The following is a 14,337-nucleotide window of genomic DNA, read 5'->3' on the forward strand; positions in this document are numbered from 1 at the left end:
ATTATACTTCTACAATGAAATTAGGCAGCAGTTCCGTCAAAGTGCAAAACAAATGCAAGACTATATAAGCAAGTAAACTGTACACAACAAAAATGAACAAAAAAAAGTAAACATAAATATATATATATATACACTATAAGAAAAGAGTGAATGGGAGAATAAAATAAAAATGTACATGAATGGGTGGAAGAATATTGCACTGAAAGGATGGAAGAGTATTGCACATAGATAGGTAAGGAATATTGGGACATTATGGACAGGAAATAGAAAATATTGCACAGTGTGAGGTAGCTTATGAGTTCAAAAAGTTCACAGAGTGTCTCTAGTGTCCTTTCACAGTAAAAAGTATAAATGTTAGTTTTGAGTGACCTCGAGCCTGCATGGTTGTTTATCTCTGAGTGAGCAGCCTAGAGTCGACCTCACCTGCATGTTGTGCCCACTTTCATCTCCCGGGCCTGAGAAAGCAGCAGATTTGGTTGTTGGATGGATTATCTGTGGTGCTGACGGTTCACTGGCACAGGCTGTTTTGTCTTCACCTGCAAGTACTGTTGTTGTGTCACCTCGTCTTTATTTACAGCCGCATCACACTGCATGTGTGTGTTTCCTCGCTCTGCCAGTGTGTTGTGTGTGTGGTCACGCAATGTTTTTGAAAATCCCTCCAACTTTGATGTGGTTTTGAACATGAGCCAAACAGCGCTCAGGCAGCGGCAGCGACAGGTGGTTCCCTGTAGCGTTCACGGCCCTCACATGAAGACAGTTGGCCTCTCAGTTCAGCTTATTTTCCCTCTCTTTCTCTCTCTCCATATTCAGCGACAACAATAGCACGTGTCTGACCCCAGCTGGGAATGGCGTTATCTCAGTTTCGTTTTCCATGTTTCTCAGTTTGCCACTCCGACGTATACACAGCTGGGTTTCCACACATACAGTATGCCTCTTTCCCCTCCCTCGCATCCCTCCTCCAGCCTTCTTTCTCTGTTTGTTTTCATTCCAATGTTATGGGTCTAGTGGCGGCTCCAGATTACACGTTTCAATTGCTCAGATGGCAGGTTGTATTTAAAGCCGGACCAATATAGACCAGGCGGGACAAGATCAGCTCAGCTGATTTAACTCAGTCCTCCCATTCATCCAGCTGTGTTTACTTTTCAAAGTACCCAACTTTGACAGGCTGATTGGTTATTAAACCTACCGAGAAATGTGGATATTTGATTGCATGCAGTGGTGGACAGTAAATTTACTTGAGTACTGTACTTAAGTACATATCCAGAGGATTTGTACTTTACTTGAGTATTAGATTTCTTTGGTACTTATTACTCTTACTTGAATACATTTCCAAGACAAATATTTTTACTTTTACTCGAGTAAATTTCTAGGAAGGCTGAAAAGTACTCGTTACTTTCAGGTCTGCTCTTTTTTCTTCTTCCCTAAAATCCTATTGGACACAAGCTGTTCTTGTCAAAGGAGGAGACAAGACAGACATTGGGAGACAGTTTGTCATGCTCTATATTGCTATATTGTACTGGTACATGTCCTTCCTGTAAAGTTAAGTGACTTCAACATTTTAGTGTTTAGTTTAGAGTTATTGAAAGCAGAGATGTAGTTTTTTGTAAAGCAGTGGTCTTTGAGGGGGATCCAGACTTACTTGGATGGTGCAGGTTCTTTTGGTTTCAGTTCATGATTGTTAATAAACTCTGCATCATCTGCTGTCCTCTTATGATCCCATTCATCTGATTTGTTTTTGGTGTTTCTGCAGGTTTTATATAACATTGTGGTTCTAAAAGCAGCACATCAGTGCAGCTGGTTTCAAAGAGTTAATTCTCAGAAACAATAGTTAAAAGATCCTTAAATTAATTTAGAAAAAATATAGTAATTTACTGATGTGGAAAATAAGAAATTTACTCTTACTTTTACTATTACTTAAAGTAAATTTAAAAGCATTTACTTTTGGATACTTAAGTACCTTTAAAAGCAAGTACTTTTCTACTCTTACTCGAGTAATATTTTGACTGAGCTACTTTTACTTGTAACGGAGTAAATTTTGACCAGTAGTATTTGTACTCTTACTCAAGTACTGGGGTTGAGTACTCTGTCCACCTCTGATTGCATGCAGCAGTGACATGCAGACATGGGGAAAACTGGGAAAACCCAATCAATCAAAAAGTCCCAAACGGAGTGCACATGCAACAGTTACATTTTCAGCACCTGTAAATGTTTATGGACAAAACATGGGCACAGTTTACAGGATGATCCTGTTTTCTTTTTTAAAAAGGAAAGTTTATAACACTTTTTAGTAGCCAAAGTCAGCTGACAAGCGTCTTCCCTGGGAGGCTGCTGAGGCACGCTTGAGAGGGTTCAGATACTTTTAGAAAGGAAACGTTTGGATGTAAATTGACATCCAACAATGTCATGTTTGGTAATCCGGATATTAACATGTGTGGGTTAAACTGCAGAAAGCGCGTCTGCGAGTCTCTGCTGGCTGATGCTGCTGTGACTGTTTACATCATGAAGGACGGAGGTTAAAAGCCACCAGAAGCAGGAGATTAAATCAGATGAAATTGAATTTGACTTGTACTTCCACATACCACTGCTATTTTAAGCATCCTCATCCGTCCTACTTTTGTCTATGTTATTATGTTGTTTTTTTTCTATTATTTTCCTATTTTTCCTCTTCCCCTCGTGTGCACTTCTCCAGCTCGTGGCACAGCCTGTTCACCATCCATAGTATTTTCTTTGTGATGCCAAGTGGTAAATTTAGTCCGCTTCATTTGCGCTTGTCCTGCGGTTTTCAAAGGAAGCGCGCCTTCACATTCAGTCTCTGGAGGACACAAGTGGGTGATTTATGCTTCTTTGGTGGTTTCTGCTCCGGACCCCCCCCCCCCCCATCTGAAGCAAATGTTACAAGTGTTCTCGATTATGTTTTCTCTTCTCTTTCCTGAAGGTCTCATTTGAAAGAACATTAGGGGCTGAACTCGCTCTGGAGAGTCTTTTTTAAAACCGCCACATTTCCTCTCGGAGCCAGGTTTCGACAGCTGTGTTTCTCTTTGGCATTTTCCTCCATCTCCAAGGGTGTCGACCTCAGTGAAACCTCCAGCAGAGGAGCAGGACCCACAGAATCTGACAGCAACACGAACTGTCGGTGCGCCCCTTTGTAAACTCCTGTTATGTAAAGGCTGCACAGAGCAAATGTCAAAAGAATTTAGTTCCCTTGGCTCCCTTGTGTTTTAAGTAATAATTACATTAGTCTCTCTATCCGGTAACTGAAATGCATTAAATGTAAAAAAATCACAAACTAAGTTGCATGAAGACATCTGCAAGTAGGGACGTACCGAGTCGATTAATCAGTCTTCTTCTAAATCTCTTTAAAAACAGGACTCTTATTATTTCACTTAGAAATAATTCAGGTGAATCCCCCACTTTGTGAAAGCATTTCACAAATGTTGCGTTTGAGTGAAGCAGAAGTCTGGGATCGGATCGGTGTCACATCACCAGCACTTTCTATTGAGGCAAGCAAGCGCCGTATTACCCCAGAAGAAGGGCAGGCAGTGTTCTGCAGTGAAGTGTGTGACGCCGCAGCTGCAGTTAGGGACCATTTTCTCTGCTGCACGTACTCCGAGGTGAAATGAGGGGAATCAATAGCATTGGCAAGCTGGCAGGCAAGCATCTCTAGTTTGTAACACGGTCACGTTGGCTGCTTGAAAGAACGGCATTGTGCTGACATAACTGGGGAGGCTGGATCTGAAATTACAGGCCTCACCTGGCCTGAGTGTGTGTGTGTGTGTGTGTGTGTGTGTGTGTGTGTGTGTGTGTGTGTGTGTGTGTGTGTGTGTGTGTGTGTGTGTGTGTGTGTGTGTGTGTGTGTGTGTGTGTGTGTGTGTGTGTGTGTGTGTGTGTGTGTGTGTGTGTGTGTGTGTGTGTGCACATGCGCCCGTTATTCATTCTTTTATGTTCTCCTTTAGTTTCTGTTTACTCTGCCAGCTGGGATGAATGTGATTTATCACCAAGATAGCTACACGTTCAGGTCTTTGTTCTTTCAGGTGAACTCTGACACAGTAATCCTCACCCAGTCACAGGAATCGACCCCAAAACAGCACTTTAAAAGTCATAAGAAAACAGTACTTAACTTTTCATAATGAGCTTTCGATAATGAGAAGCCAAATTTGGGCTTTGTCAAATACTCGCTGTTGTTTTCCAGACTTTGTTGTGTGAAGCTTAACAATAGCCTGCTTTTATAAGGCACCTAATTAAAAAAGTGTTACGGCGGGTTATAGCCCACCGCACTTCATTCCACACAAAGACGTGTATGATGTAATGATAACACCACTGAGGCCAACTCTGATTTCTCAAAGGACACAAGCTCAGACGTGCAAGTTTGGCCTCTCTCCAGCAAAGTCTTAAAATGCCCGGAGGTTGTTTCCCACAGGATGATGTACGGCACTCTCGGTGTCACCTGCGAGGAAATATAAGGAAAGATTTATGACATCAACTGGAGCACACGTCATACAGAAAGTTTTCCGTCGTCTTTCGGTCGATGTGACTCAGAGCCTCTGAAACCGGCATGTGGAGATATGATTCTGTTAACCAACCATTAAAGTTGTAAGTGGCGATAAAGTTCCCCCCGTAGAAAAACATGTGCTCCAAAATGATGTCCATCAGATTACCCAGACACAAAGAAAACACAGCGATTGCTTCAAATCCACCAAAGTAATGTAATAAAGATAATTTATTACAAATATCTGATCCGGTCTGTGTTGTACCACGGATGAAATGGCAGCTGATCACTCAAAATTTAGCTTTTTTATTTATTTAAACAGTCTCACTCCACTTCTTTCAAGTCTTTTTTTTACTCTTTTTCAAATAAGTCAGGAATGCTAAGAATTGAAATTGCAAAAAACTAAAAATAATCTTTTTTTCTGACATTCTGTTTTGAAGTTGGAGTGGCAGATGTGTGCAGTCAAGCCATATAGGAAACAAAAGAAAACAGAAACCTTCACACACCATGTTATTCACTTTGCTGAACATGTGGGGGGGGTTTCCCTGAAATATTAATGATACGATACACTGCAAGTCCCTGGATTAATCTGTTCAGATGACTGGAATCAAATCCCTGCTGTCATAATCTCGTTGGACCTGCAAACATAGAAATTGTGGAGCAGATGTCTACTATTGTGTGTTTCTTGATGTCTGCCACTTCACAAGCTTGGTGACAGTTGTGTGAATATATACAGATACGTGTGAGTATGTGTATGTGTGTGTATGTATATATATATACTGTATTTTCTGGACTATAAGCCGCACCTGCATACAAGCCACATCCGCTCTATTTAAAAAAAAAAAAAGATATGCAAGCCGCAGATATTTATGTTGTTAGATTAGACATTTACTACATGTCCAGAAGGATTTTGAACTGTAAATGATGTGCATGTTTGTACCTAAATACATCCTTTCCTAACAGTGTCTTTTAACACGGCAGCAACTTTGCTGATTAAAACTGGACAGAACCAAGAGAAAATAACCGGTATTTATTTATCTGTTTATCTGTTTGAAATCTGCTTCTACCTACTTCTATCTGCTAAAGAAGAAGTAGTGTATTCTTCTTTGCATTTATTTTGTCTTAGTTTTTATTCTAAAAAGAAAAATCCACAGAATAGCCGCACCTTTGTATAAGCCGCACGCTTGAAAACCTATGAAAAAAGTAGCGGCTTATAGTCCAGAAAATACGGTATATACATATATATATATATATATATATATATATATATATATATATATATATATATATATGAATCCAGGATACCTAAGCTCCCTTCAGCCCCATACATTTGAAAGCCTTTTAACTTTTTGTTTTCAAATGTATTGTTTCTATTCATTTTTAGTGTTTTAATGACATTGTTTATTTCTGTTAGGTGAGTACTTTAGATCATTTAGCGTAGCATTTAGCATAGCTGGTGTTTGGCAACAGAAGGAGGATGGATATTAGATATGTCTCTTCATCGAGTCTCTCGATTATCACAAAAGCTGCTGGAGTTTAGAATCTGCTGTGGGCTGAAATAAGCAAACATTTTCCATCAGCTGTGCTTAAATGGTTTTAAAAATGACACGAAACTTCTGCTATTAACCCTTTGGGACCAATTAAGCTGCAGGTTTGATGGTACAGCGGATGACAAGTCTTCTCGCGGCTGAGTCTTGTTGAGTCTCTTAGCTCTCTGGCCCTAATGACAGTCTGACTGCCAACAGTCTCTAAAGTGCTGACAACTGGCAACATTTACTGATAGCAAAAGAAAAGAAAAAAAAAAAAAGGCCTGAGCCTTCACTGTCGGATGACTGCGACAAACCCGTTGCCGCAGCAACCTCGCTACCAGAGACAGAGGAATGTCTGGCCAGAACTCAGAACCAGCAGCGCTGCGAGACTGTGTGTCCTAACACGAAGGGCTGCTCTACTTTTAACAAAACACCCCCACACAGACGCAAACGCCACAAACACCAGTTACACTAATGGACCCATCTCTGGGGGTGACTCAGGGACGCAGGGGGCGCAGAAAGGGAGATGTTTCAAGGCACAGACGCGGCTTCATCAGGAGTCTGTCGACTGTTGCATAAGCGCTGAGATGAAATAAAGGCGTAAATAATGGATGTTGCCTTGCTAGAGCTGTTATCACACAGAAACTATGCCGTGACCTATTTTTCTCATACGCTAAATTGATTTGGCTGCCAATTTATGAGGTGGGTTCAGTCAGAAAGGGATGGGGTGAAGCTGGTTAGGCCTCAAACGTACAGCCTATGTGGATGACTGCGGACACCAAAGATGCAGAGTTGGTCTCAGTGTGTAATCTTGTATCCTAGCAAGACCTATTCTGGTATTCATATGTGAAATCAGTCTTTGTCTACAGGTTAAAGGGAGAATATTGTTTTTCTTTAACTGTTACATAATGATTTCTTACCAGGGTCACGTAAAAATAGAGTCGACATGCAACATTTTTAATTACTATGCGACAAATAAATAAGCAGGGATAATGATATTCCACTAGGGCTGGGCGATATGGACCAAAAGTCATATCTCGATATTTTCTAGCTGAATGGCGATACTCGATATATATCTCAATATTTTTTCTGTGCCATAATTGGGGTTTCCCCCAAAGCATTATAGCATAGCATCTCTGTTAGCTTCATTTTTTTCTGAGGCAAACCCTTAAAAAAACAGTCAGTTTTAATACAAAGCCTCGTGCCAAATGTCACACAGGTTCCTTTATTAACAGAGGTCTGCACAATATCAAAATGTATAAAACAAATGAAATAAAAATAAACTGCCTGCATATATAGAATAAAAATGCTTCTTGAATAAAATAAAACAAATATCCCTTTCTTGCATAACAATTAAATTAAAATACACTGTGCAATTAATACAATGTAGACTGTAACAGGCAGACTTTTCCACTGAAGTTGACAGTTGTGCAAATAACAAAACATTTGTGCAAATCTCAAATAAAACATTCAAGTCAATTTGTCACAAAATAAGCTATATCAAAATCATTAAAAAAAAAAAAATAATAATAATAATAATTTTAAATCGATATAAACGATATTGTCTGGTACCATATCGTGTTTGAAAATATATCGATATATATTAAAATCTCGATATACCGCCCATCCCTACTAGCAAGACCTATTCTGGTATTCATATGTGAAATCAGTCTTTGTCTACGGGTTAAAGGGAGAATATTGTTTTTCTTTAACTGTTACATAATGATTTCTTACCAGGGTCACGTAAAAATAGAGTCGACATGCAACATATTTAATTACTATGCGACAAATAAATAAGCAGGGATGATGATATTCTACTAACATGAAGCCAAAAGACACAATTAAAGGTAAGAACGTGAGCGCCAACGACGATGCGGGCTCTCTTTCTCTGTCAGACGAGCTGAAATCTGGACGTTTCTTACTCTCAGACTGCAGGAGTCGGTCTTTATATAGCATGTGTGAGTTTAGGTGTTGAATGGACTGGTCATGGCTTTAATTACCTAAGCAGGTAGAGAGAGGCGGGTGTGCCCCCTGAGAGCCTTATGAAGATTATGTGGAGATAAATACTGTAGGGCCTCATATTCTGTTCCTTACTGCAGCGTCGCTGTGAACGTGTCTGGTTGAGACTGATGTCAGCCTGACCTCTATGTGTCCGTCATCAAGATCCTGTAAATGCTGTTTAAACTTTTGTTTAGTGGGCTGCTGCATTATATGAAGGAGTCGCTTTGAAGCTGAATGAAAACATACAATTATCCAGTGACGTCTGCTCCTTCAGCCAGCTGCTTGTGCTGTTTTTTGCATGAGACGTTGCTCACTCGCGGCGCATCGTGTCTGTGGATTCAGCAGACGGCCGCGGTCTGAACATGAGGATTACCCGCAAACACACACTCTCCGAGTCGCTCCGAGCCGCCTGCCGCAGCACGAGCAGTGAACTTAACATTCAGCCAATCCCGGCACGGCTTGTTGTGCTTCCGGCCAATCCTGATCCAGCTTCGTGGAGTGTTTACATCGACCGCCTAGAAGGACATCTAATCTATGATTAACAGATCTCCCTCAATCGTTGTGTCACGTCTCTCTTAGCTTTCACACACCATCTCCTGCTTCCCCCTCATCTGTCTGACCATCCTCTCATCATTTCATTCTGCCTTTTTAGTTGTGTAAATTTGGACTAAACTGTCTTGACTGTTGAACTGCACCTTAATAAACCGTCATATCTTCAGTAGGGCTGTTCGATTTTGCCCAAAGATAAAATCTCGATTTTTTTCTCTCAAAATCCGATTTTCGATTACGATTATTTTGTGAATTGAAAAAAGGCAAAGAAATGATTTCAAATATGCTGTTTTTTTATTGAACATTTGCCCCATTGGGCTTTAAGTGCAAACTTTGCTCTTATTAAACCAAAAATGAATGAATAAAGTGCAAAACTCTGTAAAATAAGTTGAAAAAAAGTTTTAAAAAATATAATAAAATATAAAGTTTTATCTCTGAAAAAAAAAAATCAGCAAATCAGCACTTGCAAACATACAGTAAGTTATATTTCCAATTAAATAAAACAAGACATTTTCTAATTAAACTAAACTGGGTCTTTGCATGCTAAATAATAATGCAACCCATGAAGGAGGTAGAGGTGTGTAATGTCAGTCATTACATTTGCTATTCACATTTGCAAGTTTTTTGCAAGGAACACGAGCCGGTCTACCGCATCTGGCTTGAGGGATGCCCGGTGGCATGTTCCAACGCCCCCTCCTACACTAAAGAGCCTCTCCGATGGGGCACTTGTCGCAGGTATTGAGAGGTATTTCCATCAATCATTAATATGGTATCAATCAGTAATATGTGTGCAGACAAGGTTAAAAAAAAAAAAAAAAAAAGTGAAAAATCGATTTTACGAGTTTCACGTTTTAACATCATTCTAATTACATAATCGCGATTACGATTTAAAATCGATTAATCGAACAGCCCATATCTTCAGTTCAAGGTCTCATGAGATGAATCCATACAGCTTTGTTTTAGTCACTCCTCCCATGATTTAGTGGTATGTTCAGACTTCTCGATGGGCTGTATTCCTTCAGATTGAGATGATTTCATCTCTAAACTGGTCCACTCTCTTCTCCTCTCTCTCTCAGGCTTTCAAGGAGGAGCTGGAGAGTCTGATCCAAGAGCAGCAACGAAAAGGGAACAACCCAACTGGACTGCTGGCTCTGAGACAGATCGCCGACTTCTTCATGGCCAGCTCAGTGGCCGGGTTCAACACTTCCCCTCTCAGTGAGTGCTTGCTGCGCCGTGGCCCGTCACCCCAGACAACCAAACACTAAGATTCAGCAGAATTTGCCACCTTTTCCCACAGTCCAGCTGCTTCCCCGCTGCCCCCCAAACACAGAAGGCACTGCATCAGTACTGCAGGAAGGGAGATCCATATTTTAAACCATAAGCCCCATGTGCTCAAAGGCATTAACACTCTTAGACGACCCAACTAACTCCAGACTCCGGAAGAGCCGTGAATATTTCACTGAGTTCTGTCCAGGAGTCCATATGAAAGGTCTGCTTCCAATGAAAGGGCTGGAATGCACAACTAATGCAGACTTTTACATAAAAAAAACAATATAGGAGTCCTGTTTACATCCTCGTTTAAAGATACCCAGACGTCCAAGGAAGGACTGGCATTCGACAAAGTATTAAAGAGAAGATGTGAAAAAAACTAAAACTTTTTGTACTTGAAAACACTTATTTGGGTGTCTGGAGGGATTACTAGCTCAGAAACTCTTACCTTTCTCTGGGAACGCTTGTGTCTGGAAACAAATCACTGTGTGCAACCCTTCTTATGTTTTAGGATTTGTGACATCACAGACCTAGACTAGAGTAGATTTGGGGGGTTTTCCAACATTTTAAAGGAGCAACTGAGGAAGAGCGCGGCGTGGAGGCGCGTGGCTCCAGCCCATAAAAACAGCTGTGGTGAACGGAGTAATGAAGACCTGCTTTTATGCTGCATCCATGAGGTCACAAAGTGTGTCACAAACATTTCCTCACTACCTCATGTGAGCTTGTCATAAAAGGACATAATATTTCAAGCGTAAACGGTTTCTGGCGTCACAGCAGTTTAGAGTGCTGATGTGGCTCCAGCATCACATGCATCATGAGATAAGGATCCAGATGTTGGATGCGGTTGTCTGCATGCGAGTGGCTTTCATTTATATTGTTAATACAGACGGATCTGCCAGCAGCATCTCTCATCTGTGCACTCTTTTTTTTCTCCCACTTTGATTGAACTTTGTGCATTCAGGTCTGGGTATGGTGACTCCCATCAACGACTTGTACGGCATGGAATCCACCTCCATGGTGAAAGGAGAGAAGCTGACGCGCTGTAAACTGGCCAGCCTCTACAGACTGGTGGACCTGTACAGCTGGGCACACTTCGCCAACTCTTTCATCACAGTAAGACGAACGCAAACTGAATAAACCATTCAGTATTCATTTGTATTACACCCTGTTTGCATGTTTTTTTTTAATTATTATTATTATTGCAGTGCCTAGGGCTGTTCGATTTTGCCCAAAAATAAAATCTCGATTTTTTTCTCTCAAAACCGATTTTCGATTACGATTACGATTATTTTGTGAATTGACAAAAGGCAAAGAAATTATTTCAAATATGCTGCTTTTTTATTGAACATTTGCCCCATTGGGCTTTAAGTGCAAACTTTGCTCTTATTAAACCAAAAATGAATGAATAAAGTGCAAAACTCTGTAAAATAAGTTGAAAAAAAGTTTTAAAAAATATAATAAAATAAAAAGTTTTATCTCTGAAAAAAAAATCAGCAAATCAGCACTTGCAAACATACAGTAAATTATATTTCCAATTAAATAAAACAAGACATTTTCTAATTAAACTAAACTGGGTCTTTGCATGCTAAATAATAATGCAACCCATGAAGGAGGTAGAGGTGTGTAATGTCAGTCATTACATTTGCTATTCACATTTGCAAGTTTGAACACGAGCCGGTCTACGGTCTACCGCATCTGGCTTGAGGGACGATTTTCACGTTTTAACATCGTTCTAATTACATAATCGCGATTACGATTTAAAATCGATTAATCGAACAGCCCTAGCAGTGCCTAAAGATGTTTACATGATAAAGGGGCAAAAATCAGTCGCACGTGTAGTGACAAGACAAGAAAGGGATGACAAACAGAGAAACACGAGTCCAGGGATACGTGTTAGAAAACAAACACAAAGTTCATAACAAAAATAGTTTGTTTTTTTCCCCGCTAAGTTGTCTTTATATTGGGAGTAATTGAAAGTCTGACCTGCTTTTCTCCAGGCCCGAGTCAGTAAAGAGCAAGACCACATACTCATCATCCCCAGAGGTCTGTCATTTGCTGAGGCGTCTGCTTCAAACCTGGTAAGAAAAAAATGAACACCTGCAGTCAGATTGAAACACGGGCGCTTACTTTGATGCCTCTACTCGCTCATTTAAGTTCTTTGCAACATTACTGCTTTTGCTTTAAATCTGTCAGGGTTTGACATTTCCCCCAGTTTGAGTTTCAGTTCCCTCCTGTTTCCCGTCTGCACCTGTGTCTCGTTATCCCCTGTGTATATCTAGTCTTGTCTTTCCCTGCTCCTCGCTGGCCCGTGCTGTTTCCTCCCTCCATGTGGCATGTCAAGTTTTTGATCCTGTTTAAGTTCTGGTTTTTGGTCTGCCTTTTTTGGATCCTGCTCAGCAGGGCTTTTGCTTTTGCTGAATAAATCCTGCTTTTTGCCAACTCCTGCCTCCTGCTCTCCTGCGTTTGGGTCCTCAACAAAACCGCATCGTGACAAAATCAGCCTATTGCTTCTTCTTCGTTATTTCCTTCAGATAGAAAGCAGATACAAACAGCGCGTGAACCTGATCTCAGCCCCCTCCATCTCTGCACGTTTTTGTCATGGTTCTTTGTCACCGGCTCCTGTCATATTGGCACAACTGTAGCCTGCCCTCTCAGCAGATTTTACGGATGGCTCAAGTTATTTGTGTCTCAGTTCACAGAGTGCACATCACGGGGTGGGGCGAGTGGGTCGAGAAGTTGTTTGACAGCCCTGTTTCCTCCTGTTTTATCTCCTTCTAGTTCACTTTCTTTTTCATCTATCGCTCTCATTTTTCATGTGATATTGATCAGTTTGTTTCAGTTCGGAGTAAATGGTATTATCTTTTTCTCTTGGTTCTGCTGTTATGCAAAAACACAAGCGTGCCATGTATCTGCAGGTGTACGCTGCCAGCTGGAGGTAGCACTCGTGCTGCTGACAGGCAGAGGTCATTATTTGACCTGCAGGAGTGGTAATCACGCTGGGATCTAAATCTGATAAAGTTTAGCTTAAAACTGCTCCCTTTTCTAGGTAACAGACAGTAAGGCTTTACACCGTGTGCTCGTATTGACTGTTATGAACAGATTCTGTTTCAGACATGCCAAAATCTACCCATGTTTTATTTTTAACATTTTTTACAGCATCTGCTGCAAGTTCTTTATTTATCTTCAAAAATGCAGCACAAATGAACTTTTGCCATATATAGCCCAGCAGGTTAGGCTGCCTTAGAAAGGCTGTAGGATTAGTTTGACCTCTTGCTCGGTCCTTCTCTGTTTGTTTTCTGTCTTGAGTCTCTCCTGCATAATGTCCACAGCAGCCAGTTAAATTTTTACTTACGTATGACTTTGTCCTAGTATTAAGTAATTCATTTATTTTTCCCATTTTTTTAATTATGGAGGTGGTTCAGAAGTCTCAAATATGACACATCCAGCATTATTAGGTTATGGATACATTTTCATGAAATATATGGAGCCGTAATGCCGTTCGACTGTTTGTAATATGATACATTTTTTTAAGACATTTTTTAGAGCTGTTGTGCTGGAATTTGCAAAAGAATCTGCATCAAATTGTCATAATTACACTGCAAGTATGCTTTTGCTTGCAAAATTGGTGAAAAATGCCAAATGGAGTAAAGTATTTTGGATGTTTTGGTATTTTCCCCCTGGTATGAAAGAAGAAGTGTTGTGCTTTTCTGCGAGCTTTGGAATTAAACACTTAAACACTAAATTTAGATGTCCATCTGGACATCTGCAGCTGTAATTAGTTGTGCAGCTTTTCCTTGTAAACAATGTGATGGTGTGACATATTTTGACATAAGAAAATTATAAACCTTTACAGGCAACTCAGCTGTTGAGGTGTTTTTTTGGTTTGCTTCTTTTTGCCTCTTAAGTAAGAGTGTGATAACATGGTGCTATGTCAGCACCTGAACATTCAGCTTATCCAACGTATCTGCACCATAGGGGTCACGGACTCTGAAACTCGCTTAAACATCCTCTACATGCCAACAGTCCAAGCAGTTTCGCTGACATCCCAGCGCGTCATTAACAACATAAAACTAAATCACTGCAGACGCCCAAAGATGTCCAGTAGCTTTACTTTGCAAAATTCATATTATTTGAAGAAAAACAGTTCAAATCTCTCACAAAAGGGAGTCCAAAGTGCAGCCATGACTTTACAGATATCTGGATAAATCATTTAAGCTTGCTTTGGTGAAGTCTGTGTGAGGAGGAGGTAGGAATGGGCGATATTTTACCGTTCACAATAAACCGTCAAAAAAATTCCCCACAGTAAGGATTTGTCTCGCGGTAAAAACGATAAATTCCTGTTGATGACGTTTTTGTGTAAAGTTGATTTATGGTTCTGCGTTAAATCCACACACAACGTACGTGAAGGAAGGAAGGAAGGAAGGAAGGAAGGAAGGAAGGAAGGAAGGAAGGAAGGAAGGGAGGAAGGGAGGAAGGGAGAAAAGAGGAAGGGAAGAAGGAAGG

At 40.5% G+C, this 14,337-nt stretch overlaps 1 protein-coding gene across 8 annotated transcripts in view; it reads left to right on the top strand.

The window, feature by feature from the left end:
* The window catches only part of add3a (adducin 3 (gamma) a), a 127,665-nt gene that overhangs the window by 83,999 nt on the left and 29,329 nt on the right, over positions 1-14,337 (top strand). For all 8 annotated transcript variants that reach the window (XM_061721494.1, XM_061721486.1, XM_061721477.1 and 5 more), the window contains 3 exons: positions 9,642-9,780; positions 10,796-10,947; positions 11,832-11,912. In XM_061721494.1, the coding sequence (XP_061577478.1) occupies positions 9,642-9,780; positions 10,796-10,947; positions 11,832-11,912 (372 nt within the window). The remainder of the gene's footprint in view (positions 1-9,641; positions 9,781-10,795; positions 10,948-11,831; positions 11,913-14,337) is intronic.

Source organism: Cololabis saira, chromosome 1 (genome assembly GCF_033807715.1).
Source record: "Cololabis saira isolate AMF1-May2022 chromosome 1, fColSai1.1, whole genome shotgun sequence".
In the NCBI taxonomy this organism is placed as follows: Eukaryota; Metazoa; Chordata; class Actinopteri; order Beloniformes; family Belonidae; genus Cololabis; species Cololabis saira.